At 44.3% G+C, this 26,703-nt stretch overlaps 11 protein-coding genes across 11 annotated transcripts, besides 8 other annotated features; 4 read left to right on the forward strand and 7 right to left on the reverse strand.

Moving 5' to 3' along the window:
• Positions 1-272: 272 nt before the first annotated feature.
• Positions 273-4,193, forward strand: TSTA_007480 (uncharacterized protein; the record flags this gene model as incomplete). The annotated part of the gene is made up of 3 exons (XM_002488729.1): positions 273-1,047; positions 1,120-2,124; positions 2,206-4,193. 3 exons carry the CDS (start codon positions 273-275, stop codon positions 4,191-4,193), a joined length of 3,768 nt encoding a protein of 1,255 aa, XP_002488774.1.
• Positions 2,424-3,074: a mobile genetic element.
• Positions 3,735-5,441: a mobile genetic element.
• TSTA_007490 (uncharacterized protein) lies at positions 4,230-5,363 on the forward strand (the record flags this gene model as incomplete). Its single annotated transcript, XM_002488730.1, has 2 exons — positions 4,230-4,515; positions 4,552-5,363. 2 exons carry the CDS (start codon positions 4,230-4,232, stop codon positions 5,361-5,363), a joined length of 1,098 nt encoding a protein of 365 aa, XP_002488775.1.
• Positions 5,442-6,366: 925 nt separating the features above from the next.
• Positions 6,367-6,594: a mobile genetic element.
• A 223-nt stretch (positions 6,595-6,817) lies between these two features.
• Positions 6,818-6,846: a microsatellite.
• A 409-nt stretch (positions 6,847-7,255) lies between these two features.
• TSTA_007500 (uncharacterized protein) lies at positions 7,256-8,139 on the forward strand. The gene is made up of 2 exons (XM_002488731.1): positions 7,256-7,700; positions 7,766-8,139. The coding sequence occupies exons 1-2, from the start codon at positions 7,279-7,281 to the stop codon at positions 7,848-7,850; spliced, it is 507 nt and encodes a 168-aa protein (XP_002488776.1). The 5' UTR covers positions 7,256-7,278; the 3' UTR covers positions 7,851-8,139.
• Positions 8,140-8,413: 274 nt separating this feature from the next.
• TSTA_007510 (polyketide synthase, putative) lies at positions 8,414-9,937 on the reverse strand (the record flags this gene model as incomplete). Its single annotated transcript, XM_002488732.1, has 4 exons — positions 8,414-8,432; positions 8,455-9,562; positions 9,608-9,797; positions 9,926-9,937. The coding sequence occupies 4 exons, from the start codon at positions 9,935-9,937 to the stop codon at positions 8,414-8,416; spliced, it is 1,329 nt and encodes a 442-aa protein (XP_002488777.1).
• A 3,986-nt stretch (positions 9,938-13,923) lies between these two features.
• TSTA_007520 (multiple ankyrin repeats single kh domain protein, putative) lies at positions 13,924-15,483 on the reverse strand (the record flags this gene model as incomplete). The annotated part of the gene is made up of 2 exons (XM_002488733.1): positions 13,924-14,905; positions 14,984-15,483. The coding sequence occupies 2 exons, from the start codon at positions 15,481-15,483 to the stop codon at positions 13,924-13,926; spliced, it is 1,482 nt and encodes a 493-aa protein (XP_002488778.1).
• Positions 15,484-16,101: 618 nt separating this feature from the next.
• On the reverse strand, positions 16,102-17,391 carry TSTA_007530 (uncharacterized protein; the record flags this gene model as incomplete). Its single annotated transcript, XM_002488734.1, has 5 exons — positions 16,102-16,319; positions 16,371-16,580; positions 16,653-16,895; positions 16,992-17,160; positions 17,293-17,391. The coding sequence occupies 5 exons, from the start codon at positions 17,389-17,391 to the stop codon at positions 16,102-16,104; spliced, it is 939 nt and encodes a 312-aa protein (XP_002488779.1).
• A 1,215-nt stretch (positions 17,392-18,606) lies between these two features.
• TSTA_007540 (uncharacterized protein) lies at positions 18,607-19,926 on the reverse strand (the record flags this gene model as incomplete). The annotated part of the gene is made up of 3 exons (XM_002488735.1): positions 18,607-18,745; positions 19,073-19,322; positions 19,530-19,926. The coding sequence occupies 3 exons, from the start codon at positions 19,924-19,926 to the stop codon at positions 18,607-18,609; spliced, it is 786 nt and encodes a 261-aa protein (XP_002488780.1).
• Positions 18,700-20,220: a mobile genetic element.
• Positions 20,140-21,408, forward strand: TSTA_007550 (kinesin, putative; the record flags this gene model as incomplete). Its single annotated transcript, XM_002488736.1, has 2 exons — positions 20,140-20,151; positions 20,347-21,408. 2 exons carry the CDS (start codon positions 20,140-20,142, stop codon positions 21,406-21,408), a joined length of 1,074 nt encoding a protein of 357 aa, XP_002488781.1.
• A 756-nt stretch (positions 21,409-22,164) lies between these two features.
• Positions 22,165-24,021: a mobile genetic element.
• TSTA_007560 (uncharacterized protein) lies at positions 22,720-23,739 on the reverse strand (the record flags this gene model as incomplete). Its single annotated transcript, XM_002488737.1, has 2 exons — positions 22,720-23,177; positions 23,715-23,739. 2 exons carry the CDS (start codon positions 23,737-23,739, stop codon positions 22,720-22,722), a joined length of 483 nt encoding a protein of 160 aa, XP_002488782.1.
• On the reverse strand, positions 23,807-24,285 carry TSTA_007570 (uncharacterized protein; the record flags this gene model as incomplete). The annotated part of the gene is made up of 2 exons (XM_002488738.1): positions 23,807-23,939; positions 23,963-24,285. The coding sequence occupies 2 exons, from the start codon at positions 24,283-24,285 to the stop codon at positions 23,807-23,809; spliced, it is 456 nt and encodes a 151-aa protein (XP_002488783.1).
• Positions 24,286-24,438: 153 nt separating this feature from the next.
• TSTA_007580 (uncharacterized protein) lies at positions 24,439-26,691 on the reverse strand (the record flags this gene model as incomplete). The annotated part of the gene is made up of 6 exons (XM_002488739.1): positions 24,439-24,684; positions 24,784-24,856; positions 25,016-25,437; positions 25,739-25,790; positions 25,889-26,226; positions 26,521-26,691. The coding sequence occupies 6 exons, from the start codon at positions 26,689-26,691 to the stop codon at positions 24,439-24,441; spliced, it is 1,302 nt and encodes a 433-aa protein (XP_002488784.1).
• Positions 24,688-25,989: a mobile genetic element.
• Positions 24,904-25,437: a mobile genetic element.
• Positions 26,692-26,703: the final 12 nt, after the last annotated feature.

Here is a 26,703-nt window from a genome sequence, read left to right on the forward strand (position 1 = left end):
CATTCTAGAGCTACCGCCCTATCGTGAGACACGTCGTTGGCACGTACATAAGCCAACAACAAAAACAATCATCGAGAAAAACGTGACACCTTGTTGAAAGTTTCACAATATCAACAAGACCAGTCATGGTTAACGAAAACACCACCCCATCGGATAATGACCAGGATAACACTGGCGAACATCAATACCAAGATTCACCTCCAGGAGATGGAAGAGTCTCCCCAAGCATTTACCAAATAGTACCAGAAAGCAACTTCCCTGACGACAGATAGATGACTGAGATTGGATTCAACAACGAGACCGGACGCAAGTTGGTTAACATGGCGCTATGGGATAAGGAAGTTGAACCTGGCGACAACGAGATAGCATTATCTACTCATGCAATAAGTGCCTTGTACTATGCCGCGTGCAATCAATATATTGATTATGAGATCTTCATGTGGCTTCTTGATTACTTCGGTAACTGGACCCATGATGACTTCAAACGGCTTAGCGTACACATCCAGAAAAAGATCAAGGACATGCTAATGGACCGAGGCATCTTTGTTGATTATATTGGCAGGAAAAAGACGATTGCAAAGGCACTAGATGACTTAGTGCAGATGACTAGGATGCCTGAGTGGCCGCATGAGATTGCTGCCGCCAAAGCCTTTGACTCACGGTCGAAGATGGCCAAGGGTCAGTTCCCTCAACTCGCCACCAAAAATGGCAGTGAAGAAGAGGAACCAGAGGTAATAGCCTCCTTGATTGAGGATGGCAGAGAGGACTACGAAAAGGGTAAGCAACCGTTGGTAGAGACACCAAAGCAGGCATCTCAAGATCATGATCAACAGCCAAAAAATCATGCTCAAAATGACAAGCCTAGTAGACCTCATGACCACTTAAGCTTGCCTGGACCTACTTATACTTACCCATACCGCTCTAAACTTGAGGACGACTGGCGCAGGCAGACACCGCGCTATACCATAGCACCCCCGGCGCCCAAGATCTCAATGTCATCGGAGAAGTGGGACGATTGGACTATGCTACCACCTAGGGAAGTTGGATGTGAGCATATTGATTCGAAGTCAATGCTCACGTTCGTCAAGATATAGGATAAAAAGCTTACTTACTCTGGAGATCGGTACGACATCTTGGACGACAAAGTACGCGCATTCTTAAGAGCGTGCAAGCTCTCTAGCATCTCGATTAGTCAATGTTGGGAAGTCTTCCCTGAGATGCTATCTGGACGTGCAGGGGCGTACCACATGCACCACATCAAGCCAGGTGCTTCCTTCGCTCAAGCATACAACGCGATAAAAGCATACTTTGACACGCCCAACAACCAGACAGATTACTACCAGGAGTGGACCACAGTCACTCTTGCTGGAGAGCGCCAAAGCAATCCCAGCAAATCGTGGGTTGAGGTCGTAGATCTCATGGTTGATAAACTTCATTTATGCCAGCGAGCATTAGGATCAGCATATGCTGGTGATGAACACCTTATTGCCGCCATCACAAGAGCGTGCCAATCTACACCAGAAATGGGCGAGACTCTCAGTGAACCAACAAGCAGCTTCCAGACAATTATTTCTAAGCTGCGTGCCAGGGCAGGTGTAGTGCAGCAGAAGGAGTTAGCAAGCCAGTACGTGGTAGATAAAGTCAATAATCCTCAAGTATTCTATACAGACAGGAAGTTTATAGGACGCACAAATCATAACAACAGTCCTATATCACGTCAAGAATATCAACGCAAGAACCGTGACGATGCCAAACAACTCAAGAAAAGCAATGGAAGGTATTTTATTTGTCATCGAGAGAACTGCCACTCATGGAAGCATTCTGAAGAAGAACGCCGCGAAGCGCGAGATCGATATGACCGCTATCGACAGGTAGATGGAAGGAAGAAGCTGTCAACCCGCGCTTACCAGACCTTCTTGCAGGAATATGAAGGCACCTCGTCGGAAGAGGAAGACGATGATTCCACCGAGGAGGAGGTTAAGCAGGACGTGACCACCGCATACTTTATGATTAACCAACTGCAAGATCGTGCCTTTATCCACCGGATAACAGGCTGCAATAATGGCATAGAGCCGCCTAGATTTCACCTCGATTTTGAAGTTAAATCATCTGACCAATCAGAAGGTGAAAATAACCACCCTGCACCTGCCTCTTAGTTTCTTCTCGACTCCCATGAAAATGAGATTTTTTATGGGATTATGCCAGATACAGGAGCATCGACTGTCTCAACCGTTGGTAAAGGACAACTTGCCGCCTTCCTGAGACTCTATCCCCACACCAAGGTCGATAGATCGCGTGCAGGAGAGTACTCAGTCCGCTTCGGCATGAGCAACCCAATAATCTCGACTGCGGTGATTACCGTGGAATCGCAGTTTGGTGATATAGAATTTAACACCATGGATTTACCAACGCCTTTCCTGTTCTGCCTCAAAGATATGGATCGCCTACGCGTTAAGTTTGACAACCTCACCAACGAGATGATCCAGGGAGACCTTATCGTACCGGTTATTCGCAAGCGAGGCCACCCGTGGTTCTTCCTGGATGAGAAGTATGCACCAGAGGCGTTTCTAACTGAGGTCAAGATGAGGCGGTTACATCGACGGTTTGGTCACCCTGCAGTTGATAGGCTGCACAAGGTCTTAAAGCGTGCAGGCCATCTTGACGTGGATTATAAGATGCTTGCGCAGATTGAAGAATTCTGCCACCATTGCCAAATAAACTGGCAAGCACCCAAACAGTTCAAATTCACGTTGCATGACGACTGCGAGTACAACTACGAGATCGTTGTTGATGTTATGTATCTTGATGGCAAGCCAGTACTGCACATCGTTGACTGGGCAACCTCATTCCAAGTAGCAAAATTCTTGAAGTCTCTGTCAACTAAGGACACCTGGGAAGCACTCCAGGCAGCGTGGATTGACACATATCTTGGTCCCCCTGATGTCATATCCCACGACGCAGGAACGAATTTTGCTACAGTAGAATTTAGAACTAAGGCCAAGATGATGGGAATCCAATGCCACCAGGTGCCAGTCGAGGCTCACAATGCTATTGGTAAGGTCGAACGGTACCACACACCACTGCGCCGCGCTTATAATATCATATTGTCGGAACTCGGTACAAGCGTCGACAAGGAGATCATACTTCAGATGGCGGTTAAGGCTGTCAATGACACAGTAGGACCAGATGGATTAGTACCAACCGTACTAGTCTTTGGTGCCTATCCTCGCATGACTTACAACTCGCCACCATCAGCATTGACAGCAAAGCGCGCCCAGGCCATGAGGAAGGCCATGATCGACTTAAGGAACGCCATGGCCACGCGTAAAGTCAATGACGCTCTCAAGGCCAGGAACGGCCCGATTGTCACGGAAACGCTCAACCTGGCACCAGGAACCGACGTGCAGGTCTGGCGAGAAGGTAAAGGATGGACTAGCCCGCACAAAGTTATCTCAGTTAACGATTACAATGTGATTGTGGACCTACCCAGCGGTGTCACTGATTTCCGTGCAACTTCAGTACGACGTTACCAGCGAGACGAGATCGAGTCGTCTCCGACTCGGCGCCTACTAGGCACTGATCTTCCTCCTCAAAAGGAGGAAGAAGGTAGAAAAATCGACGGCCTACTGGCGGGCCGGAAAAGTGGCCCAGCATTTGCTCGGGGATCCTCCTCATGCGACGCTGCTGCCGGCGCGCTGCAAGAAGTGGAATTAGGAGAGCCTGCCGGCGCGGCAAATCCGAATCGCCGCCTGAGGACAAGAGGGATTCATGTTCCTGACGCACCAGTAATGCCGCCAGCGCCACGCCGCCGAGGACGACCTCCAGGTTCGAAGAACAAACCAAAGACCTATACCAATAAGGTCGAGGTGTTCCTATCTAGGAAGGAAAAAGACGACCTAGAACTAGCAGTCAAGCTGCGCCAAGAAGGGAAGATAACCGCGGATGGCGCGCCATTTAAGCTCTCTGCAATGGCTGAGATCGATGGTCTCATTGCGAGTGGCACTTTCAAGATAATGCACCATGATGATTTGGATCTCAGAGGCGTACAAATCTTCAACTCCCGGTTGGTCAATGAGATAAAAGGCAAGAACGAGAAACCGTACGAGAAGTCACGCCTCGTCATACAGGGTTATAACGACGCGGGCAAAACTGGCATACTGACACAAGCGCCGACGATTCAGCGCGCCAGCTAGCGCCTTGTCGTGTCACTTATCGCTACGCTGATTCTCATGGGCATGGTCGTCGATCTGCGTGATATTACCCAGGCGTACACACAGTCAAAAAGTAAGCTACAACGCCTGATTGTTGCCAACCTGCCAGCCGAGATGAGAGATAAATACCCACCGGATTCGCTACTCCTTGTGGAAGGTGCCTTGTACAGGATCCCTGAAGCCGGTGTACACTGGTTTGACACATATCAATCCCATCACAAGGACCGGCTGGGTATGGAGACATCCACGTACGACCCGTGCCTCCTCATGACGACTAAAGGGAAGGAGAACTTTGGCCTTGTCGGTATGCAGACGGACGATACCCTGCTTGTCTCAACAGAAAGTTTTGCCGGAGAGGAACAAGTGGCTTTACAAGAAGCTGGCTTCAAGGCGAAGCCTAAGACACGCCTATCCCAACAAGTGCCAATAGAATTTAATGGCGCTAGAATCACTTTGCAAGATGAAAAGGTCTATTTCCGCCAAAAGGGCCAAGCCGCAAAGATAAAGCCAGTGGGCAAGGAAGACCGCGCACAAAAGTACGTGGAACAACGCGCGCGCGGTGCGTACTTAGCTTCAATCTGCCAACCTGAAGCGGCGTACGACTTGGCAGTGGCCGCTCAGCTGCAGGAGAAAGACCGATCTGAGGCAGATTATGACGCGTTGAATAAACGTCTCATATGGCAAGCCGAGAACCCAGATAGAGGTCTCTGCTTCGTTCCGATTGATTTGACCAAGGCCAAGATCATGATATTTACCGACGGTTCCTTCGCCAACAACCGGGACTTGACCTCCCAAATTGGCTTCCTCATTGCCATGGTAAATGAGGATTTTTCCGAATCAGGCCAATTCACGATAACCGGCAATATCTTGCACTGGGCTTCGTCTAAGTGCAAGCGGATTACACGTAGTGTACTGGCCTCCGAGATTTATGGCCTCACTACTGGCTTCGACCAAGGTTTTACCCTGGCCAGTACAGTCAACATGATTACCAAGAGGCTCGGCCAGCCTGAGATGCCGGTAGTAGTCTGCACAGATTCCTACTCGCTATATGAGTGCCTCACGAAGCTTGGAACGACCAAAGAAAAGCGCTTAATGATCGATCTCATGGCGCTTCGCCAGTCATATGAGCGACATGAGATTGACGAGATCTGATGGATCCACGGTGACGACAACCCTGCAGATGCCTTTACAAAGTCAAACCCAAACAAGGCCCTGCGGGACTTCGTTGGATCCAACAAGGTGACGATCCGGGTGGAAGGCTTCGTTGAGAGGACCAGGATTGATTAGGAGTCGACTAGGAGCCGAATAGGTGGCATATGGGAGGTAGTGCTGACTTACGATAGCGGTTCGCTTGTTGATCGTTTTGTCATGTTTTACTATGGGTTTTTCACAGGTTTCTGGATCTCGATTGCAAATCGATTTATAAAAGAGATCCAGTGTTGGTTGCTTCATGCAATCGAGATGTGTCAGATAAGCTGGCTTTCCAATGAAGCCATCAAATGAAGCGATCAATCCGAAACTGTTATGTGTAAGAGAATGGTCTCAGGTTTACCCCATGGCCCATGGGATAGCTTACAAATCAGCTCAGGAGAAGGTCTATATAGACGCGGCTTTGGAACATGATGTACTTAGAAGAAGTGAACACACAGAACTGAAAGAATCACCTATTGAGATTGACTCAAGTGCTTCGTACGTACGTATATGCACCTTAGTGCACCCACAATAAGAGTAATAAATTCTGTGCTCCCATCTTGAATTGCACCAAGTAATTTCTTTAAATGGAGCTAAGATTTTAAGACAATCCACTTCTCAGTATGACAGAGGCCTATATTGAATCCTTTCTCATCAAAGTTATAGGTATTTGATGGGCTGATGCGATATTTTTTTCATTTTCTCTGTGAGCTTTAGTATATTTATTAGTTAGATAACATAATCAATGAAAATTAAAAGAGGGAATTAGTCAAAAAGTTCATGCTGTATTATAAAAATGTTTAAAATGTACTGAATTATTAGCGACTTTGCGAGAATGATCAATTGCTTTCAGATAAACACTGTCAATTCGATTATAGTAGCGGTGACAGAATCGACGAATCTAGCACTCCCTAACATCATGTTGTAGAAGCTCCACAACAAGATTTCAGAGAATTTGAGGCATTGGAGGTAATCCACGAGATAAGAGCTTCAAGATATAAAGAAGAACTTCTTCTTAGGCATCTGTAAGGAGTTTGCGGTGAATAGAAGTTGCTTCCTGGTTTGACACAGTCTGGCCTTTATACCGACGCCTTAGGGTCGAAGACTCAAGATTATATTTTCTGGCAGTTTTGGCATATTGAGGCGTTTTTTGTGATTCTAGATCACTAATTGCCTTTAAAATATCTGCTTCGTTGACCATGTTATCGAATTTTGAATGTTATTTGTAGGAGCGGGGTAAAACGGGCATCGAGTGATCGGAGGCATCGAGTGATCGGGAACGATAGTTAATTAAGTTTATATGAGTTTTTTCATGAAAACTGGACTTCAAATATTGAATATTGGCGGTGGCGGCGGTGAAGAATTGATGGGGTGGCCCAATGACCCATGTAGTACGTTAGCGGGTATATCAATAGTACTACTACTACTACTACTACTACTACTATAGCTCTCTGTATGCTAGAGAGGAGCGCGCGCTGCCCAGTTTTAGGATAGCGAGAAGATTTTTAGAATATGGAAATAGGGCCAAAGGCTCTAATTAGCTGGAAATCTTATTTTAGCTATCCATATCAGGTTAGAAGGTGTTTTTGAATTTTACGTACTTCCTTTTAGTTATTTAGCTGATAAATAAGGTTTTTTAGTGGTATGATCTTGGCTTAAAAGTCCTGGGTAGAGGAATTATACGTGAGGTATCGCACTCTCAGCGGCTGCTGGATGGATTGATTGATCCACTGCAGAACAGATGAGCTGAGACTGGTACGCGCAATTACCTATTTGGGAGACAAGAAAGTTTCCCAAGTTCAACATTGCTTCCAGCGCTGTGGACAACATGATCATGGCTCATTTCCTTTTGTAGGCCCAGGACGAGTATAAATACATGGACAAGGTCCTCTCATTCCAACCTAGAACATCCAAGCCCAAGCATTTTTCTTATAAGACTACCCTACAAAACAAGATGTACATCTTCTCAGCCATCACCGCTCTCCTCTTGAGTGCCTCACCGGCCATTGTCTCCGGGGCCTCTATTCCTGATCCTCTAGAACGACGAGACTACTGTGGCACGCTCACCACGTTCGCCGAGTCGGACGCCGTTGCCCTGGCAAATTCGCTCCAGAATGCTGAAAATGCTAATGGGGAAATGAAATATGTTCCCGCCCATAGCTATCAAGAGTGGGACTGGGGAAGTGCAAGGCTTTGTGTCTGGAACGATTACATAGCCGAAAACACGCATGTTTCGCTGTGGGAGGCTGGATGGGCAGCCGGATATATTAATAATAAGTGTTGCAAAGGGTCTGAATGGTAGGTGTCTCTTCTTTATTTTCTTTGTTTCGAATCCCTTAGGCTGAAATGAATTTTTTTAATAGCACTGGAGGAGAAGCCACTGCTCATGGCGATAGCGGACTCCGTCTTAGGGTTGTCCTGAAGGGCACGAGCGAGTCCTGTATGTAGAGAGGTTATCTTCTCTTGCTACCTACTCGCTATGGATTACTAGAATCAGCAGTATATAAACATCCGAGAAAGAAGTGCGAGAAATTATTACTGAGGTCGGTCTGAGAGTCTAGGGACATAGTCGCCTGTGGAAGTTGAGAAAAGGGGTTAAACTGACGGTAAAGAAATGGCAGTGACGGGCCAAGGAGTATATAAACGCCGTGCATGATATGGGAACTATTAGTCATCGAACAGCATGTAGTTACCTAAATTTTTAGTGTGTACAACGAGAGCCATGATTGCTGTTATGAAATAACTCAGTTTGTTAAAAACACAGTGAGAATCTTGGGGTAATTTTTCACATAGAATATGAGATCAATGTTGAAAATGACCGCTACTAAAGTAAAGAAATGGTTTAGATTTATGCTGTGACTTGTTGACTATCTGGTTATAAATAGGTCCCAATATCTCCATCATACTTCGAATCATTGCTTCCCAACCACCTTGACCACGGGCAGATTAGCCCCTCTTTTCACGAGTCTCCTGTATAAATTCTTCAAAACGGCGCTTATACTATTTCCAGGTTAGTCCATATAATCGGCACTTAGAAGTGTAGTATACTTACGTCTGATATGGGCTGCTCTGTTTTATCCATCTTTCCAGATAGCGCCGCATCTCCTTCCATCTATACAGATGGATCTTAAAGTGATAGATTGTTAGACTCCACTCAATAGTATTCTGCTCTTTCGACTTATTGGTATAAGATATGGGCCCGTAGGTGTATTGATACGGCGGCAGATCGATAGTGGTGCAACCATGCACAACCTGTAAACCAGTCACCAGGGGCTGGTCAACTGCGTTGACTGATACTAAATCGACTTTGGCATTACGGCAAAAGAGAGTACCAGCAAGCCGTAGTATTGAAACTCTGCTGTCTTCGTTCTTTATCAATGATGGCGCATACAGGATAGATTGCCCTAAGCTTGTCAATATTCGGTTCAGAGGGGTCTTCAAGGCACCATGGGGCCCGATTTCGATTAAAACATCAACCGTATTATGTTCTGAACCGACTAAGATCGATACAGCCTCGGAGAAACAAACGGGAGACTCAAGATTCGCTTTCCAATATCCCGTTGTAACATCAAATCCAGATAGACCCTTGTCTGGAGTGACAGAGGAGACCCATGGAATTCGAGCGTACCGTTTTTTATTGTCACTCAAACCAAGTTGCATCATATGTGTAAGCCCGTTGGCAAGTATATTGATATAGGTAGAGCCCAATGCAATCATATGATGTGAGTGGTATGCATTTCCTCCTGTGTTGAGCAATCGATTAAATATGCCATCTTTGGTGAGAATTGTCATAGACTCTGTGATTGTTTCTACCTCACCAGATAGCGTGATGTTCTCCGGTGAGTTAATAGCCGCGACTACAACTTTGTCTTCGAAGTGCTCCAGCTTGAGGTAGTTGCATATCTCATTGATGCCCAAGCCAACTGCTAGCATAGCACCTTTCTTCTTGTTCTTACCAACAGCTTGACCGCGAAAGTAAGCTATAGTTATAGCTTCAGCTGCAGTAATACATCCTGCCGCATATGCTGCAGCCATCTCCCCAGAAGAATGTTCCACTACACCAGAGGGCCGGATAGACCACGAAGCAAGAAGATCAACTAGACCAATTTGGATGGCTGTGCATACTGTTTGCGAGATCTCAGCAGTTTGGCAAAAGTCTTCTGAGTAATGACCCAAAAGTGTGTCCTCGAGTCTCTATGACGGACGTGTGGATAAAGGTGCTAGGGCACAGTCCAAGAATCTAATAGCAGCTTGGAACACACAATATTTGACAAGTTGTGAACCCATGGTATGCCACTGAAGATGCCTCTTTAGGGGATCCCTGTCAAACAGTTGTAGCAAAGTTAGAGGAAGAGTGGATACAGGCTGGTGCTTCACTAAGCAAGGTAATAGATGCTTTAAAAAGGTCATAGTGTTTGTTAGCCAACTAGTAAAAAGCAATTCATTAGACTACTTATCTAATTGTTCACCTCTTTTCTTTTTCAGTCTAGATATCTAACCCTAAGATTTAAACAATACCATACCTTACCTAGCATTCTTGACTTGATTGGTTGTCAGCGGAAGGAGACTCCACTATCTTGTCATACTCTCATAACTTCTTCATTTGTAGGTATTTTTTTTCTAATTTACCTACAAGATAAAGCTGCAAGCCTATACCTCTGGAGTTCAATTTTCTAGCTCATTGATTAAACAGATGTTGGTATATTGCGATCTGAATATCTTGGTATTAATTGTGACGGTTAGCGGGGCGCGCTTTTCGGCCCCCGACCAACCAGAGAACGGAACGGAAAAGAAATTCCCCGATCCCGTTTAGCGCGAGGTCGTGGAAGTACTGTGTATACCATATGGGGGATAGCGGTCTCCTCGCCGCTTTAACGGGAGGCGCCCCACTCCGCGAGGCCTATATAAACCGCAAGTGCGTCCCTGAACGACGACTGTCAATTCCACGTCCTTTTTTTTTTTTTTCTCAGCTCTTTCTCAGCCGTGTCTGCTTAGCAAGAAACTACGCGAATTGCTAATCCAAACATTTTTTACATCCCCCCTGCGCGGGTCCACCTTATTCCTGCGCCGCCCTCCCCATCTACATCGTGACTACTTTTGAGTAGTTGATAGAAATTACAGCTTTGGGCTTCTACTGCAGCAGTGAGACATCGTCCACAATTCAGATGACTGGAAGATGACTTGTACCAAAGATTGGTCTTCATTGTTTGCTCTCTCTACCGGCTATGATGAGACCGAATTCTTCTCAGTCCTGAGTTCACTAGCACGAGTGTGGCCGCTAGGAACTTCAGCATTGCAATCGATTGGGCGGGTCTCATAGTCCGGTAATTCGATAATATGGTATTTGGACGGGAAGCATCCTAATCCCAAACGCGCCGGAAATGAGCCCATCTGTGCATGGTCGCTATTCTACCAGTAGAAATGCTACGCAATTTCCGTTTAATAGTGTTATATCCACTATTCCAGCTGTCACATTTATTGGAAAGGAAGTATAACCAATAGCAAAAATGCTGCATCATCTGAGCTGGCACTTACAGCTGCAGAGCTGAAAGGGGCTGACACATTCATTAAAGCAGATTTGTGAGGATGCTGATCCAATGTTGGCGTTACAAGCATCAAACCCACTTCTAAGGCGCCTTGATTCATGCACAGCAGTAACTACATGGTAATCCAGACGACTCTAGTCACAGATTGGCCAGCAATGCCTCAATTGTGGGACGGAAGCGGAGTTGCGCATGAAAATGAGTAGCATTGGGCGTGCTACTAGATCATATCTCATTTTTGAGCTTGGATTTGGGTTATCTGATTGGAAATCGGCCAGTCCGTTGATTACGACGACTGCATTGTCAATATCGCTGTTCTTTGTTGCAGGTGGAGACGACGGTGACAGAGAATATGTTAGTAGCAGCGATCGCGACATTCGAGAACTAACAATCTTTTTTGGACATATTGTGTCCTGAGACATATATAAAGACCTCTCAGCGCCCAGTAGGATGGAGTGTATCCGTTGGACATCAGTTTTGTTTTCCCTGACCTCTCTATAACCATTGCACGATCATGGCTGTTACCTTAGAAAAAATCAAATTTTACCGTCCCCATTCCCTTCCTGCACGTCCTATACAGAGTATACCTTCTAATAAGGGTTCAAATCCTTTCCTCCACCCCTCAGAGAGTGTCAATCTAAAACCTTCCATTCACTTAAGCTCCTTCACATCCTTCTGACAACCAGCTTTGCACCATACACTTCCTCCCCGTCCACCAGCTATCGTCTCATCCATTCACAGTTTAGAGATTACAATTTTACCTACTACCACAAGCACATCTAATGCAGTTCATCCCAATCCCGAGTGTTCAAATGATTGTGACCAAGCGTTCTGTGACTCTTCAGTCGTGGAGGGTGGAAAAGATGAGAAAGAGTCTTTGGCTCGCTTGCCTGTGAAAGGTACACTCCTTATCATCCAACCTGTCCGTTTTTGGCTTACATATACAAGTAGGAGACAAAAATGACGATAACATTAGCGTACATATAACTTCATCGGATCGAGGAATCGCAGCTGAATGTGTATCGTCCGTCTCCACCGCGGAAGCGCCCTCGAAGGCAGTAGGAAATGCAGATCTCTCGCAGCCACTCAGTCGAGGTCAGACAGAGCTACAGGACCAAGCTAGTGATGCCACGCCTATACTAGATCAAGGCCTATCACCACTCTGCATGCCTGAAACAGCAACATCAGCACCAGTCCTTGAGGATTTCACTCTGAGAGATATGACGACGACGCTATCTTCTGCATTGGGATCGCCTACGGTTAGTCCGGGTCAAACTCAGCAAAATTTGTCTACCAGCACCCCTCAGCAGTTGGAGTCTTAGGGAAGCAGTTCGCCAATTGAAAGCATCGATTCACGGGATATTCTGGAACTCTTCATGCTTTCTACTTTATATCTATCGGAAAAATTTTCAAATTCATTGCAGAATGAAATAGCACGCGTTCCCAGGCCCCCGTCTCAACCAGTTGTAATCCCTGCTCTGCCTTATTTCTTAGACCTATTATAGGAATCACCTAACTGGTCAGCGTCTCATGATCAGTCTCACTGCGCAAGTCAGGTCGTCGAAAATCCTGATGTGTCTGTGTCTAAGAACGGGAATAAGAACGATGCAGAACATGTTAGCAACATTGATAGAGACGAATCAAGGAAATACTTGCATCCAGTGAAAAGGTTGAAGAGGAGTCATATACTGGACACGGTCTCATCGACTGCTCAAGAAACAGTTCCACGACTATCCCCCGAGTCTCCATGCACCAGACAGCCTGAGTCGCCACAACAAGAGGCGAATCAGGAAAGCGAGTCAATCCCCGTCCAGGGCCTTCTCAAATTACAATATATCGGATCCGAGGTCGTCTACTGCTTAGAGTTATCTCAATCCCATATTTTATCATTATTTGGGAGTGAACAAACGATCAGTATTCAGCCCTCTCAACAGAAACGCCATTCTACGGCTAGATCAAGAAAATTCTCACCAGAAGAAGATGCGTTTATTGTTGAACTGAAAAACAAGAATTTTAGCTGGGGTATAATTGAGGATTAATTTGCGCAATGATTCCCATACCGGAGCAAGTCGTCGCTGCAGGTGCACTACTGTACTAAATTAAAGGGGTCGACAAGACAAAGTAGAAGGAGACGGATCAAGAGCCGTGCATAACCACCATTTTATCTTGATAGAGGCACGGCATCGTAAATCAGACTAGAACTATCAAAGAAATACCTTTATTAGTCACTTCTTGTTTGTATGTGAGCCACATTCCACCGAGTCGTTGGCGAACAACTGTAGGCAAACTGAATGTATAAGCTAGCCTTCTAAGTGAAGCCAAGGCATTGCTCTGATGTCAGCTTACTTGAATAACATTTACTCATAAGTTGACAGGTGCAGCCACATCAAGAAGTAACTGTTCATCGTATCTCGGGTCACCAGGAAGATAAACGAGCGATGAGAGGGCCGCCAGATTAATTGAGATAGACGAGGGCAAGAAAAATGGGAATTCGAAAGCGCCATTGACTCCTGAACAGGAATCTTCGGGCTGTCGAACAGATGCCTGAATTATCTTAGCGGTAAGTATCGAATATTTACGAATGGAACAGAGCTGAGGTTCCATAGCAGATTAACAATCAACTGGACCATAGAGAACAATCTGAAAGTGTACGCAACCGTTGTCTACCAAATCTTGGGGACCCGAAGAACGGATTACCTCCTAGAAAAGTTGCTGTGATATCATTAGTCGGCTGCTTGAACCTGTGAAGATGCATCGGAAAATTAGTTTATATGGAGTTAAGAAAAGGAAATCTTTGAATAAACTTGTCAGATCAGAGCTCTTCTTCGCACATGTTTGGATAAAGTATGTTCTACTGAGAACTCAAAGGGCTACAAGCGTGAGAAGATTATATTTCATTACTTCCTTGAAAAAGCACACATAGCCGCCCACATCTGCAATATTGGTATAATACAACGATGCTCTCATTCAGAAGGAGACTAGAGAACATTGATATCCGCTCCCTTCTTAAGCAGTAGCTGAACAATCTCAAGATGTCCTCCTTCAGCAGCAGCCTGGAGAGCATTGCCATATGGTCCTCCCTGAGCATTGACATCTGCTCCCTTCTCAAGTAGTAACTGAACAATCTCAAGATGTCTTTCTTGAGCAGCAGCCTGGAGAGCATTGCCATAAAAACCACCCTGAGCATTGACATCTGCTCCCTTTTCAAGTAGTAGCTGAACAATCTCAAGATGTCCTCCTTGAGCAGCAGCCTGGAGAGCATTGTCATATAGTCCTCCCTGAGCATTGACATCCGCTCCCTTCTCAAGTAGTAACTGAACAATCTCAAGATGTCCTCCTTGAACAGCAGCCTGGAGAGCATTACCATATTTTCTACCCTGAGCATTGACATCCGCTCCCTTCTCAAGTAGTAACTGAACAATCTCAAGATGTCCTCCCCGAGCAGCAGCCTGGAGAGCATTACCATATTCTCCACCCTGAGCATTGACATCTGCTCCCTTCTCAAGTAGTAACTGAACAATCTCAAGATGTCCTCCTTGAGCAGCAGCCTGGAGAGCATTGTCATATCGTCCTCCCTGAGCATTGACATCCGCTCCCTTCTCAAGTAGTAACTGAACAATCTCAAGATGTCCTCCTTGAGCAGCAGCCTGGAGAGCATTGTCATATCGTCCTCCCTGAGCATTGACATCCGCTCCCTTCTCAAGTAGTAACTGAACAATCTCAAGATGTCCTCCTTCAGCAGCAGCCTGGAGAGCATTACCATATTCTCCACCCTGAGCACTGATATCTGCTCCCTTCTCTAGTAGTAACTGAACAATCTTAAGATGTCCTCCTTGAGCAGCAGCCTGGAGAGCATTGCCATAAAAACCACCTTGAGCATTGACATCTGCTCCCTTTTCAAGTAGTAGCTGAACAATCTCAAGATGTCCCTGCTCACAAGCCCATTGTAATGCAGTCGTTCTTGACCCGTCTACTTAATCAATTGCACCTGTCTTATTTACATCTATCCGACACAGTATGCCTTGATGGCCATTGAACGCAGCCAGATGTAGTGCCTTCATTTGGGGTACTGGACGATACAGCATTGCTGTAGTCCAAAATTTAGGGAACCACAAGCGGAATTGCTCTGTCCTAACATTATATAGCTTCCAGGCTCGGTTTACTACCTCATCTTCCAGGGATACTACGTCCCGAAAATGATCGGCCCAGTTTTCTGCAGAATAGTCCAGTAAGCTCCGTATAGACTCTTCGTCATTACTGACTAGATCATTCAGAAGAAGGTATTTAAGGCATATTTCAGTCATTTGTATCTCTGTTTTGCGCTGGTCAAGATGCCAATGCATGTTGACAGATCTATCGTGTCTGCTAATGAGGAACTCTCTTGCAGTCTGATGAATGAGATAGATTTTGGATTCCTTGATGAAAACAAACAGTCCACAGAGTTGGCGTATCTTTTTGTCTAATGAACTAGGGTTCAGTCCTGCCTCTGCTGCTATTTCAGCATTCGGAGATGTTGCTACCCCTAAAGCCATGGCCATCTCCTGAACACTTAACGGACGTCGCGCACCAACAATAATTTGCAGAATGGTTTCTACCGTGGCTTTCTGATCAGAAGGAGCTCGGTTGAGTATTCTCTCCTATGCTTCGGGGATATTCTTTGGAAGTGATGGAATTGTTTCATTGTCTGGCCGAAGACTAGTTTTCAACGTTCTTTTGATATCATCGATTGCTAAATACAACCAGAGGTATGTGCGATGCTTCATTTCACGCAGCTCTTTTATAAGCCGCTGTTGCGTGTCAGCATGCAGACCTAGGTCCTTCCCAAGCTCAGTTACTTTGACTTTGACTACTAGATTGATCTCTTCGTGAATTTGATTATTCTCTTCTTCACCGCGGAGATGGATCTGCGGAAAACATTCAGTAACTGGCCAAAAGCAATCTTGAATATCATCATATAGTCGACTTGTCATGAGAAACTTCAACTAATTTCCTTGACTGGCCTGGTGTCGGTCATGAAATTCACGAAGTCTCTCAATCAGCTGTTTCTAGTCTGCATCATGGCACTCATCAAGAGCATCAAACACGCAGACTGTATTTTCAAATATACGATCAGATATGGCCACCATAATGATGCGCCACATATCATCCACTTCATATTAAATCTTCTCTTTATTTCTTTCCCAGAATGGTAATACATGTCGCAGCAGTTGTGGTTGCAAGCTGAACAGCTGATAAAGCACAGCACATAAAGTAGTAGCAAGATTATTCTGCTCGTCATTATCCTTAAAGAAGAAATACACAATAGAGACATTCGGGTCAGAGGCCCTAAACACGCTATCAATCAGGGATTTGGCGAGTACAGATTTACCACATTCTAGGTTAGCCGAGATTCACAAGAGATCATTGCTTGTGGCGCTCCACCAACGCAGGTACTCAGGGCTGTTGAGTACCCACTCACACGTTCCTTCCACGCAGTTAGGATTAATATTTTTGAACTTTTCATAGGTCGACGTCTTGAATGCTTGATGACAGCGACGTTGATCTTCCGTCAAGACTCTCTCCATTTTCTCGCGGTGATGGCTTTCTCGTTGATCGAAAGCCTTTCTTTGGTCCTCCTTAATATCTTCAAGCAGGGCTATTGATCGTAGAATAAAGCGTCGTGTTAGACTGTTCGAGAAACTATCATATGATACCGGCAATTACTTACAGCACATATCTGCAACTAAGCTCTCTTGAGATATACCTTTTGGCACATAGCCTAGCAGCTCTTTCGTAAAGGCTGCAGCCGCTAGTGCAGCATAACCTTGCCATTGTTTATTCTTATGTGAGTCGGCATAATCGCAAATACCCTGTACCACCAGGCAAGGAAAGTCCGCCATTAAGCCCGCCGCCTCCATCTCAAAACACAACGCACCGGTATCCTTGTGGATGGCCTCCCTCGTCTTTCCGTCTTTAATCAAAGTATTCCCAGATGCAATTGTTCCATAATGTGTTTATGGGTTGCCGTCTTCACGGGTAATACGATCTTCCTCTCACTTCATCAAACACTGATCACAGGATGCTTCGTTCTCAGGATGCTCATACTCTATTTTGAATAGCCGGTCCGTGTCGACGTCAGGGCGGCTGAAGGTGTTCCGTGTCCATTTATTTTTCCCAATAGCTTCTTGAAGGTACACTAGATACTGAGGATCATCATATAGTTCTACCGCCCTCATCTAAGCCAGCGCGTTCAGCAACGACTTTGGCAGGCTATTCAAGGACCCAACAAGTTGAGTTTTGCCATCTCTGCCGATTTTGCGCATGTCATGTTAAATGACGCCGCCATAAGAGCCTTCAGGACAACTGACTATAATGTCACCAAGGCGAATGTCGTGCTCTACGGAAGGAGCTCCTCCGCTGATGCCTACCATCAAGCCGATGCGAAGCGAGTCACGAAAGGTTCTCATCATGTTATTAACAACTGTGGTGGCTGAAGTAGTCCCGTATTATCCATCTGGCAGACACGCGATCACGATATAGTGATGGCCAATCCGACCCAAGGTGTATATGTTGGTGTCCGTCCTTTCCTGCTCTTAGAGAATACCGAAATTCTCATCCAGCATCTAGATTGCGGCGGCAGCTTCGACAGGCAGGGCACATATCCAACCAATCTGGAACTCATTTCGGGATGGAGAAGCTTCCATGGTTCAGAGTCGTGACATCACAAGTATGTATCGGGTTGAGTGAAGAGGGAACACAGTTCAACAATACGAAAGCATTATTTCATGATAGATGCGTTGCGTGAGATTCATACAGATGAGTGTCGACAAGGCTGAGCGATAACAAGGCTGACTTTGAGGTTGCGGGCGGTAAGAGGGAGTTCATGATTGGAAGAAACCGACGATCTTAGCAGACTATCTACCCCTTCATTGGCTGAAATTTGAAGCGATATAATCTATCGCACCATACCTGACCATTCATAACATATGTGAGCGTAGGAAATCCGAGTGCGATAAAAGCGCTGTCATGCTCACTCTACGCGTCTTCATTCCACCAGTATACCGTCATCTCTTCATGTTATTTACCAACACGCGACCTCGAGTTGACACGACGGAAGGTGTCTCAACCGGAGGTGGTAATTCCTTTTTACTCAGATTTTCCGAATACTTTTACCGATATAGACCGACCCGCAATTCCCTAGGCAGAAGCGCACTCGTGTTTCAATTAAAGCCGTATATCATAACCCATAAGAGTGTTTATTACGGGCGGAGTAAGTATCGTGGTCCGCCTGTCAGAATGCCAAGAGGGACAAATAAATCCAGCAAAGTGTAGTCGATTTTGGCTACTGTCGGATTAGTCGGTTGATTCCAGGCCAATCCTGAAGATGGTTTTACTGGGATAGAAAAAGAAGTGACTAGCAAGATTGTATGTGTATTGAGTTCTCTGTCTGTCTTTCAAGTCTTTAAAGCCGGGTCCTTTATAGACACCTTTGGCGGGGTGATTTGTGAGCTATCAGGAGGGGTAAATATTGGGCTGAAATCTAGGTGCCCAGATATATGCCTAAAGGTGCCTTTTAGACCTGTAAGATTGAACAGTTGATCTTTCTGCCTCGTTTGAAAGCCGGATTATCTGACACACCCCCTCAGCTGCAGAAAGCAACTGCTTGCAAAGCTGGAATAGCTTCATAAGTTGTTGGGCACGTCATTGAGAGAAAGTAATTCTTCGATATCCGGGTTCTCCATATCCTTTTGCTGGGGAGTGAGATAGCTGTTGGTATCCTCTACTCTGATTTGATTGAGGAACTTTTGGTATTCCTGTTTACTGAGTACCTTGGTCAGGCCATTAGCAATCATATCTTTTGTGGGCATGTAGTGTACTTGGATGTCTCTCTTCTACATCTCTTGTCGTACCCAGTGATTATAAATATCAATGTGTCAGAGCTTCGTACGTAGTCGCAGAGTGTCCTTCTCCAGCAATCCTAGAGTTTACTGGTTATCGCAGAAAACATAAAGAGTAGGTGTTCTAAAACGTATCTCCAACTCCAGAAGCAATCAAAGGACATATTTGCTTTCTTTTACCCCCTGAGTGAGAGCTAACAGTTCAGCTTCAGTGATTAACATTATTACTGTATCCTGCTTGTTTGCTTACCATCCTATTGTTCCACCAAAAAGTGTCATGATGTATACTTGCGAGCTCTTATAGTTAAGTGTATTATCTGCAAAGGAGGCGTCTGTTAATACTGAATAATCTTCACCTCCTCCAAGCCTCAAGGTGTACGCACGATGACGTTTGAGGTAGCATAAAACCTTGTCAGCAGCTTGATGGTACTTTGGTCTAGGATTTAACAAGAACCGTGAAAGCCGTGAGATGGTAAAAGCCACATCAGGTTGAGTGCTTACTGCCACGTACATGATTGAGCCAACTTTCCATTAATATTGATGGTTACTTTTGTAGGTGGCCATTCCTTTGTATAGGAGTAATTCTTCTCGAGCCATTGGTGTGTCGTTAGTTTGTCGAGTGTCAGCTAACTTTGCAATTTTATCAATATAGGTGGCTTGACTGAGCCAGATCACCTTATTGCTTTGATCCTATATAACTCTCATACCTAGGAACCACTCTAGGTCTCCTCCTCCAGATATTTTGTATTTGGCACGAAGTTGGTTCATGACTGAGTCAGCTTCTAGTTGGTGGCTCTTCTTATATGTGACAACGATATTGTCTACATAAAAGAACAGTATGATCCCAGATTTTAATATGCAACACAGTTCGTGAGGCACAGCCTTGAACCCTAACTTTGTAAGAGTACTGGTAAGTTCCTTTTGCCATAATAGTGGTGATCTGCGCAGTCCATAGAGGGCCTTGTTCAGTTGATAAATCTTTCCAGGTTCACGATATCTAGGAGCCATTCGTATAAACATCTCTTCGTCCAGTATGGCATTAACGAAGGCATTAACAGCATTATATTGCTTGAGTTCCAGATTGAAGCGCGCAGCAATAGCCATAAATGTCCTAAAAGATCTCGCAGCAAGAGTAGCAGCATACGTGTCTCTCGTATCATCTCTTTTCTCTTGATCACCTCTTACTACGAGTCGTGCCTTGCACTTAACTAGACGACCTTTCTTATCCTGCTTATAGACATATACCCACATACAATCGAGAATCTGCTTTCCTTTTGCCTTACTGACAGGCACCGTGGTCCAAGAACCAGATGGATCATGACTTTTAAGGTGAGTTTTCTCAGCCTCTTTAAATAACCAACCTAGAGGATGAATTTCCACTTCACGGTGACTCTTGGGAGCAGGCGGCAGATCGCGGACTAGAACTGACTGAAGTCGACGTCCTGACCTTAGACGTCGTTGGAGGCTCACATGATCAAATTTGACTGTGTTCACCTCGTACTGACGATGTCGTGTGCCTGCTAGAAAAGCAAACCTCTAAGGATTGAGCTCTCCTCGTTGCGTAGTCAAAGCAGCGGCGACGGTTTTAACAGGAGCCTCTCTGAAGCCTACCCCGTTCTTCTCAAGCGACCCTCTGGATCCGTCCTCAAGGATATGGTTAGGGAATGCATTCCTTTAGCAATTGCGCAAGCTGGCGCATATATCTCGAATCGTTCACCTCGGATGACCGTATCGTCTTACTTAGAGCTGTTTCAACAAAGTGAGACCAACCAAGAGCATCTTCTAAATTATGACGAAGCTCATGATCTTCGACGAGATCAAAGCGGCCGATACCCGGTCATCATGACATGGCAGATCTCATTTGATCAGATCCACCACATATACCCGAAAGCCACAGATCTGCTGGCTTTGATGAGTATGTTTGACCGACAGGGAATTCCAGAAGAGCTGGTTAGCGAAGGGATAGATCAATTACAATTCGAGGATACAATGGCTCTATTAATAAGCTTTTCTCTCATCCAAGTCGAGATCGGCGGACGGTTGTTTGAATTGCACCGGCTAGTGCAATTGTCAGTTCAACAGTGGCTGAAGAAACAAGGCTGGCTTTATCAGTTGGTCAAACAAAGTTTACGAGTGATGGAAGCTGTATTTCCCAGTGGAGATTATCAAACGTCGGCATCTTTCCATATGCTCCTTCCACATTTTAAAGAGATGATTTATTTCACTAAGAAATTAGATGACAACGATCAATTGAACATGGCAAGTATTGCCAGTCGGTGTGGCTGGCATCTTTATCTTATGGGAAAGTATGAGGAGGCGGAGGCCATTCATCGACGAGCAGTTACAATTCACGAGAAAGTGTTAGGCGCTGAACATCCTGACACACTGGTCAGTGTCAGTCATCTAGGCTCAGTGCTTCAAAGTCAAGGACAATATGAGGAAGCAGAGGTTATGCATCGACGAGCATTCGCTAGCAGAGAGAAAGTCCTAGGCACTGAACATCCTGACACACTAGCCAGTATCAGTCATCTAAACTCGGTGCTTTACAGGCAGGGAAAATGTGAAGAAGCGAAAGCCATGCATTGACGAACACTAGAGAGAAACCATAGGCTGAGTGCTTGAAAGCCAAATATCAGGCTTGGGCACTACAGTAGGTCAAAGATGTGACGATACCAATCTCATGTATTCGAACTATCCAGCGCTGCATAGAGAGGTGCGTCACGCGTGTCTACTGAGAATATCAAGCATGAGAAAAGGAAGAAGAAGAAAGCAAACTCGCTACGCCAAATCCCCCATATAAATACTATCCCGTGTGCGTCGGTTCCTAATTCGGTAACCGTGATGGTTCCCGTCAATACCTTCGCGCCCAGCAGTATACTGTGAGGGCTCATTCAACAGTCATATTGGAAGCTAAGCACAAGAAAACCAAACATAGAGAAAGAAAGAAAGAGCTAGGAACCTGAGATTGTCTGCAAACAAGATGTATCGTGTATCGGAACTTGCAGTGCACTAGCACAAACTCAGTTAAGCTTAATACTCAAAGATATCTTTATAGTGGAAATATTGATATTGACCTTAATTCTGCGCACTCTTCTATCTACATCTTGAGGGGATTGTTGGACACTATTTATGCTTGAGAATCCCATCCACGCAATCTCAAATAGAAGATTCTCGACACAGAGCTGTAAAGTTGATTCGTAGATTCAATCTTGTGACTTCAATTCTTGAATTTTCCTTGTATCAATATTGTAGGCTTTCCTTGATTAGGTTTAGCTTACCTAATCCTCGACACACCCCCCCAGGAATGGAAGCTTGAAGCTTTTATTCCTGCACTAGATCTGCTATATCCACCAATCCCTGGTGTTTTCTCCAATCCAGGAACTGCTGTCCATGTAGGACCTTAGTAAGGCCGTCTGCCACCATTCGCTTTGTATCAACCCATTCAATACGCAGTCGCTTCTTGGAGACTTCTTGTCGGAGCCAATGATAGTAAATATTAACGTGCTTGAGGTTCATATGAAACTGTGATTCTTCGCTGGTCAGTAGTGAAACAGTTTGTTTATTGTCACATTGGATTGAGAGTTCTCTATTAGGCTTAAATCCAATAGACCTGAAGACTCGCTTCCAAACTTAAAGTCTTTTGGCTGCTTCAGTAGCTACATGGAGCTCAGCTTCAGTCATTAATATTGTAACTAAGCGCTGCTTCATGGCTCTCCAGTCAATTAGGCCTCCATACAATTGGACTAAATATCCTTTAGAGCTTGTACGGTCAGGGTTGTCACTAAATAAGGCATCTAAGGCGCATACGAAAGCGTCCATATTGGCATTCTCTAGTGGTGAATATTTAATTGCTAACGAGCGGGTGTTATAGAGATATTGGATGACACGTCGGATCTACTAAAAGTGAGCCTTTGAAGGATTCTTGGTGTGCTTAGCTAGCTCATTGACAGCTTTAGCCACATCAACCCTAGTTATTACAGCAACATAAAGAGCTGATCCCACAAGTTCTTGATATGCGTGAATCTCTTCATTAGTTGCTTGTTCGGTTGAAGCTTTAATATTGCCAGATATAGGTGTCTTGACATTGTTCGTGGCGTTGATTCTGAATTTGCTAGCCATCTTGGTGATCTGGCTGTCCTGGTAGAGCCAAATCTTTCTCTGAGCACAGTCACAAGTGATCCTAATATTGAGAAACCACTTAAATTTCTTCATTTTTCGAAGCTTATACTTTCTCATAAGGCCTTTCTCGATTTCCTTAAAAGTAGCTTGCTTTGTGGCCTTGTCATAAAATAGCAGAATGTCATTAACATAGAATAACAGAATAACACCATTCTTGATGAATAAACATTCTTTGTCTGGAATCTATATGAATCCTAGGTTTAGAAGGGTTGCTGTAAGTTCTTTCTGCCATAACCGTGGGCTTCTTCTTAAACCATATAGAGCTTGTCGTAACTTTATTACCTGCCCATCTTACTTGAATCTGTCCAGAAAGTATGTGTAAACTTCTTCATCAAGGATACTATTCATGAAGGCATTCATGGCATCATATTAAACAATCTCAAGATCGAAGATAGCTGCAATAGCCATCATCATTCTGAAGTTTCGTGCTGCAAGTGTAGCTGCTCGTTTTTCAAGGTCATTTAGTTGTTGCAGATCACCACGTACACAAATACGTGCTTTGAACGTTGTAAGCTTGCTATATTTATCAAATTTGTATTTGAACACCTATGTCAGCGGTAAAATCTGCTTATCTTGAGGTTTTGGAACAAACTCAAATGTATCTTTTCTCTTTAGAGCTTCAAATTCCTCCTTTGCAGCTTGGGTAAACTGATGCTTAAACTTGTGCTTTAAAACTCCTTTCTAATTTTTAGGCTCTGGTAGAAGCTGCACACTAAACGGTTCTTCAAGCTTTTCCATGGCGGCTAAGAAGATCTTGTCAGTTGTTGAATCTTGGAGCAACTTCTGCCTGGCTAGAAATGCGCGACTAAGCTTTCTCTGCCTTTTTCTTGATATAGGACTTGGTTCTGGGCTTCGATCTCTCTTTGAAGTTTTCGATGGTCCTGCAGAGATTGAGGTAGGGCTCAGAGCTCGGTTTGAGGCTTTTCGAATCCTTGATCCTGCCACTATATTTGATTCTGACAGGTCGGCGCTTATTTCTTGTGCTCGAGGAGCTTCCTGTCCTGTAGTCTGATTTGGTGGTGTAGTTAGTAGTGTAGTTGGCGGTGTAATCAATTGGTTTATTCTCATGTTGTCATTGTTGTCATCCAACTGATTTGAAGCGTTTTGACTGGCAGAATCTCTCTCAGGATTTAGTAATTGGCGAGGCTGATTGGTCGGATTATTAGTTTTTCCATCTAATTTAGGAATATCCTTATCCTTGGCTTTCTTCTCCATGACATCAACTTCGTCCTTATTCTTATCCTCATTCTTATCCTCCACCCCCCCAGCTGAGCCAATTTCCATCATGGAATTCTCACAATTATCAACTTGCGCTTGATTTATTCTATTTCCGTCAATTTCTATATTTCCTGGCTCAGTTGGAGTGTCAATTTCCATCTCCTGTGGAATCTGAGTCTGTTTAACTGACTCGGTCGATGTACTGTCAATTTCCATATTCTACAGCATATCCAAGGGCTGAGTTGGCTGCTCAATATTCGCATGCTCATGAGGTGACGTGCTACCTCCTGTCATCGTTTTTCCTAGGCTAACAGAGAATTGCTGTAGCCTCATATCGTCGTCAACTGAGTCGAATACAATATTGGGGTCTGCTTTGTTAATATTCGGTATATCGATATTGCCAACATATTTAGTTATACCCTCTTTGACAATTTCTTTTGCAAATGGATGATCAGGGTTATATTTCTTAGTCTCATCAAAGACTACGTCTCAAACTCGTATGACTTTTGATCTACTAGGACCTTAGACCTATATTCTCCATATATTGTGAGCTTCATAACCAACTAAGAATCCAATTTGGGCACGCAGAGCCATTTTGTCGCTTTTCTTGGTGTTGATTTTAACGTATACCTTAGATCTAAAGAGAAATAGATTACCAACATATGGTTTCTTCCTAAAGGCTTTTTCATATGGAGTTATATAGCCTAGTAATTCAATCGGGGTTCTATTCATGATCTAGACTGCTGCTTTCATGGCCTCTGGCTATAATCCTGGTGGTAGATTGGCTTCCTCCAACAGGCTTTGAGATTTCATAGTGATGATTCCACCGGCTCGCTCGCTAGGGCCATTCTGTTCTAGTGTATATGGCACAGTCACTATCAGCTTGATTTTTTGCTTATGACAATATTCTTTGAAGCTGATCCCATTAAGCGAGGACTCTCCATCCATATGAATCTCATCGACTTTTGTCTTGAAGGTATGCTCAATCTGTTCAATCAATGTTTCAAGATCGAAGTTTACTGACTTCATACGAGTTGTCACTAGGGCATGGAACTTAGTGTACAGATCGACTGCATGTAGGGCGTACAAGTCCTTGTTGATTGCCATATTCATGACAATAATATTAACAAATAGGACTTGGAAGGGTCTTGTTGGTGGTGTCATTGATACCCTACTAATCTTCTTTTGCGCCTTTGTGAGCTCGCAGACTTCGCACTTCTATTGGAATCCTTCATTGTTCCTGGCTGATATTTCCTTAGTAACAACTGCTTCTTCAGTGGCTTCCTGAATTTTTACAATTAAGCTGGCTTTGATGTGAGCAAAATGTTTATGCCACACTTGTGTAGGATCTTTCAAGATATTCTTTTCAAATGAACTGAAAACTAGTTTATTTGATAGAGAAGTTCTAGTATTCTTATTTGATTCCTATTCAATCAAGAATAATTTTCTATCATACTTAACATGATAGAGATCGCTATTCGTTTTCTCATCCCACAGTCATTCAGTTTTGCTATCAAACCTGATTCCATGCTCCCGGAGCTTGCTCGCTGAGAGGATTGTCGTGGGAAATCCTTTGATATATTATATTTCTAGGATTCGTATTCCTTTGCGCTTAACGATATCATATATAGGATCTATTAGATAAACAATATATTATCCTAGTCCATACATTTTAATCTCTATCTTTCCTGTCTGAATTATTCGTATATTCAATTGTATATTTATTAGTCGCTCTTGATTATTAGTGATGTGGGCTGTCGCTCCAGTGTCATATAAGGTCTTGTCCCATAGGTCAGCGTTCCTGCCTGAGGCAGATAATACAGTGCTAACCACACTCTGTAGGACCGGTGGCTTTGTATCATTGAGCAATCCCACAAACTCGTCTGAATTATATACCAAATTTGCTGATTCTTGGTTCTCACTATTCTTCTTTGTGTCTGTTGAAGAACCAGTTTTCTTCTTATCCTTATTTTTCTTCTGAAGTTCTTCTTTAACAGACCTTAGAGCCTTGCCTAGTCGATTGTATCAGCTCTTCTCTAGGTGGTTGAATTTTCTTTGTATATCTTTATCTGGTTTCCAATTGGTGGCACGTTTTTCCATGTTCACATATGGATAATCTTTAAAACGATGATCTTGCTCACATAAGCACTTTTGAAACTCAGGCTTCAATGTTATTTCGCTATGCTGATTTTTTTCAGGTTGATTGGATTTGTCGCCAAACGTCGCCATTGCAATATCTTTTTGAGAGGGTGAGGTTATTTTGAAGTACATCTTATTCTAAAGATCGAATGCGTTAATTACTTCGTCGAATTGAGGTTCTTTAAGTAGAATACTTGATTCAATGCCAAGGTTGAATTCCATGAGCTTATTGGTCCACGTCTTGTGAAATTTAGATAGAATATCTTCTGATGCCTTGATGAAATCTCTAGCTAACTGTTCATCTAGAATCTCACTGAAGTCAGCAAGGTCCATGTCCACTTTGAG

This window comes from Talaromyces stipitatus, genomic scaffold (genome assembly GCF_000003125.1).
Source record: "Talaromyces stipitatus ATCC 10500 scf_1105507295479 genomic scaffold, whole genome shotgun sequence".
NCBI lineage: Eukaryota > Fungi > Ascomycota > Eurotiomycetes > Eurotiales > Trichocomaceae > Talaromyces > Talaromyces stipitatus.

Coding starts and splice junctions, on each gene's coding strand:
- TSTA_007500 (XM_002488731.1), top strand. CDS start 7,279: ATGGACAAGGTCCTCTCATTCCAACCTAGAACATCCAAGCCCAAGCAT. Junction 7,701..7,765: donor TGTTGCAAAGGGTCTGAATG/GTAGGTGTCTCT, acceptor TTTTTTTAATAG/CACTGGAGGAGAAGCCACTG.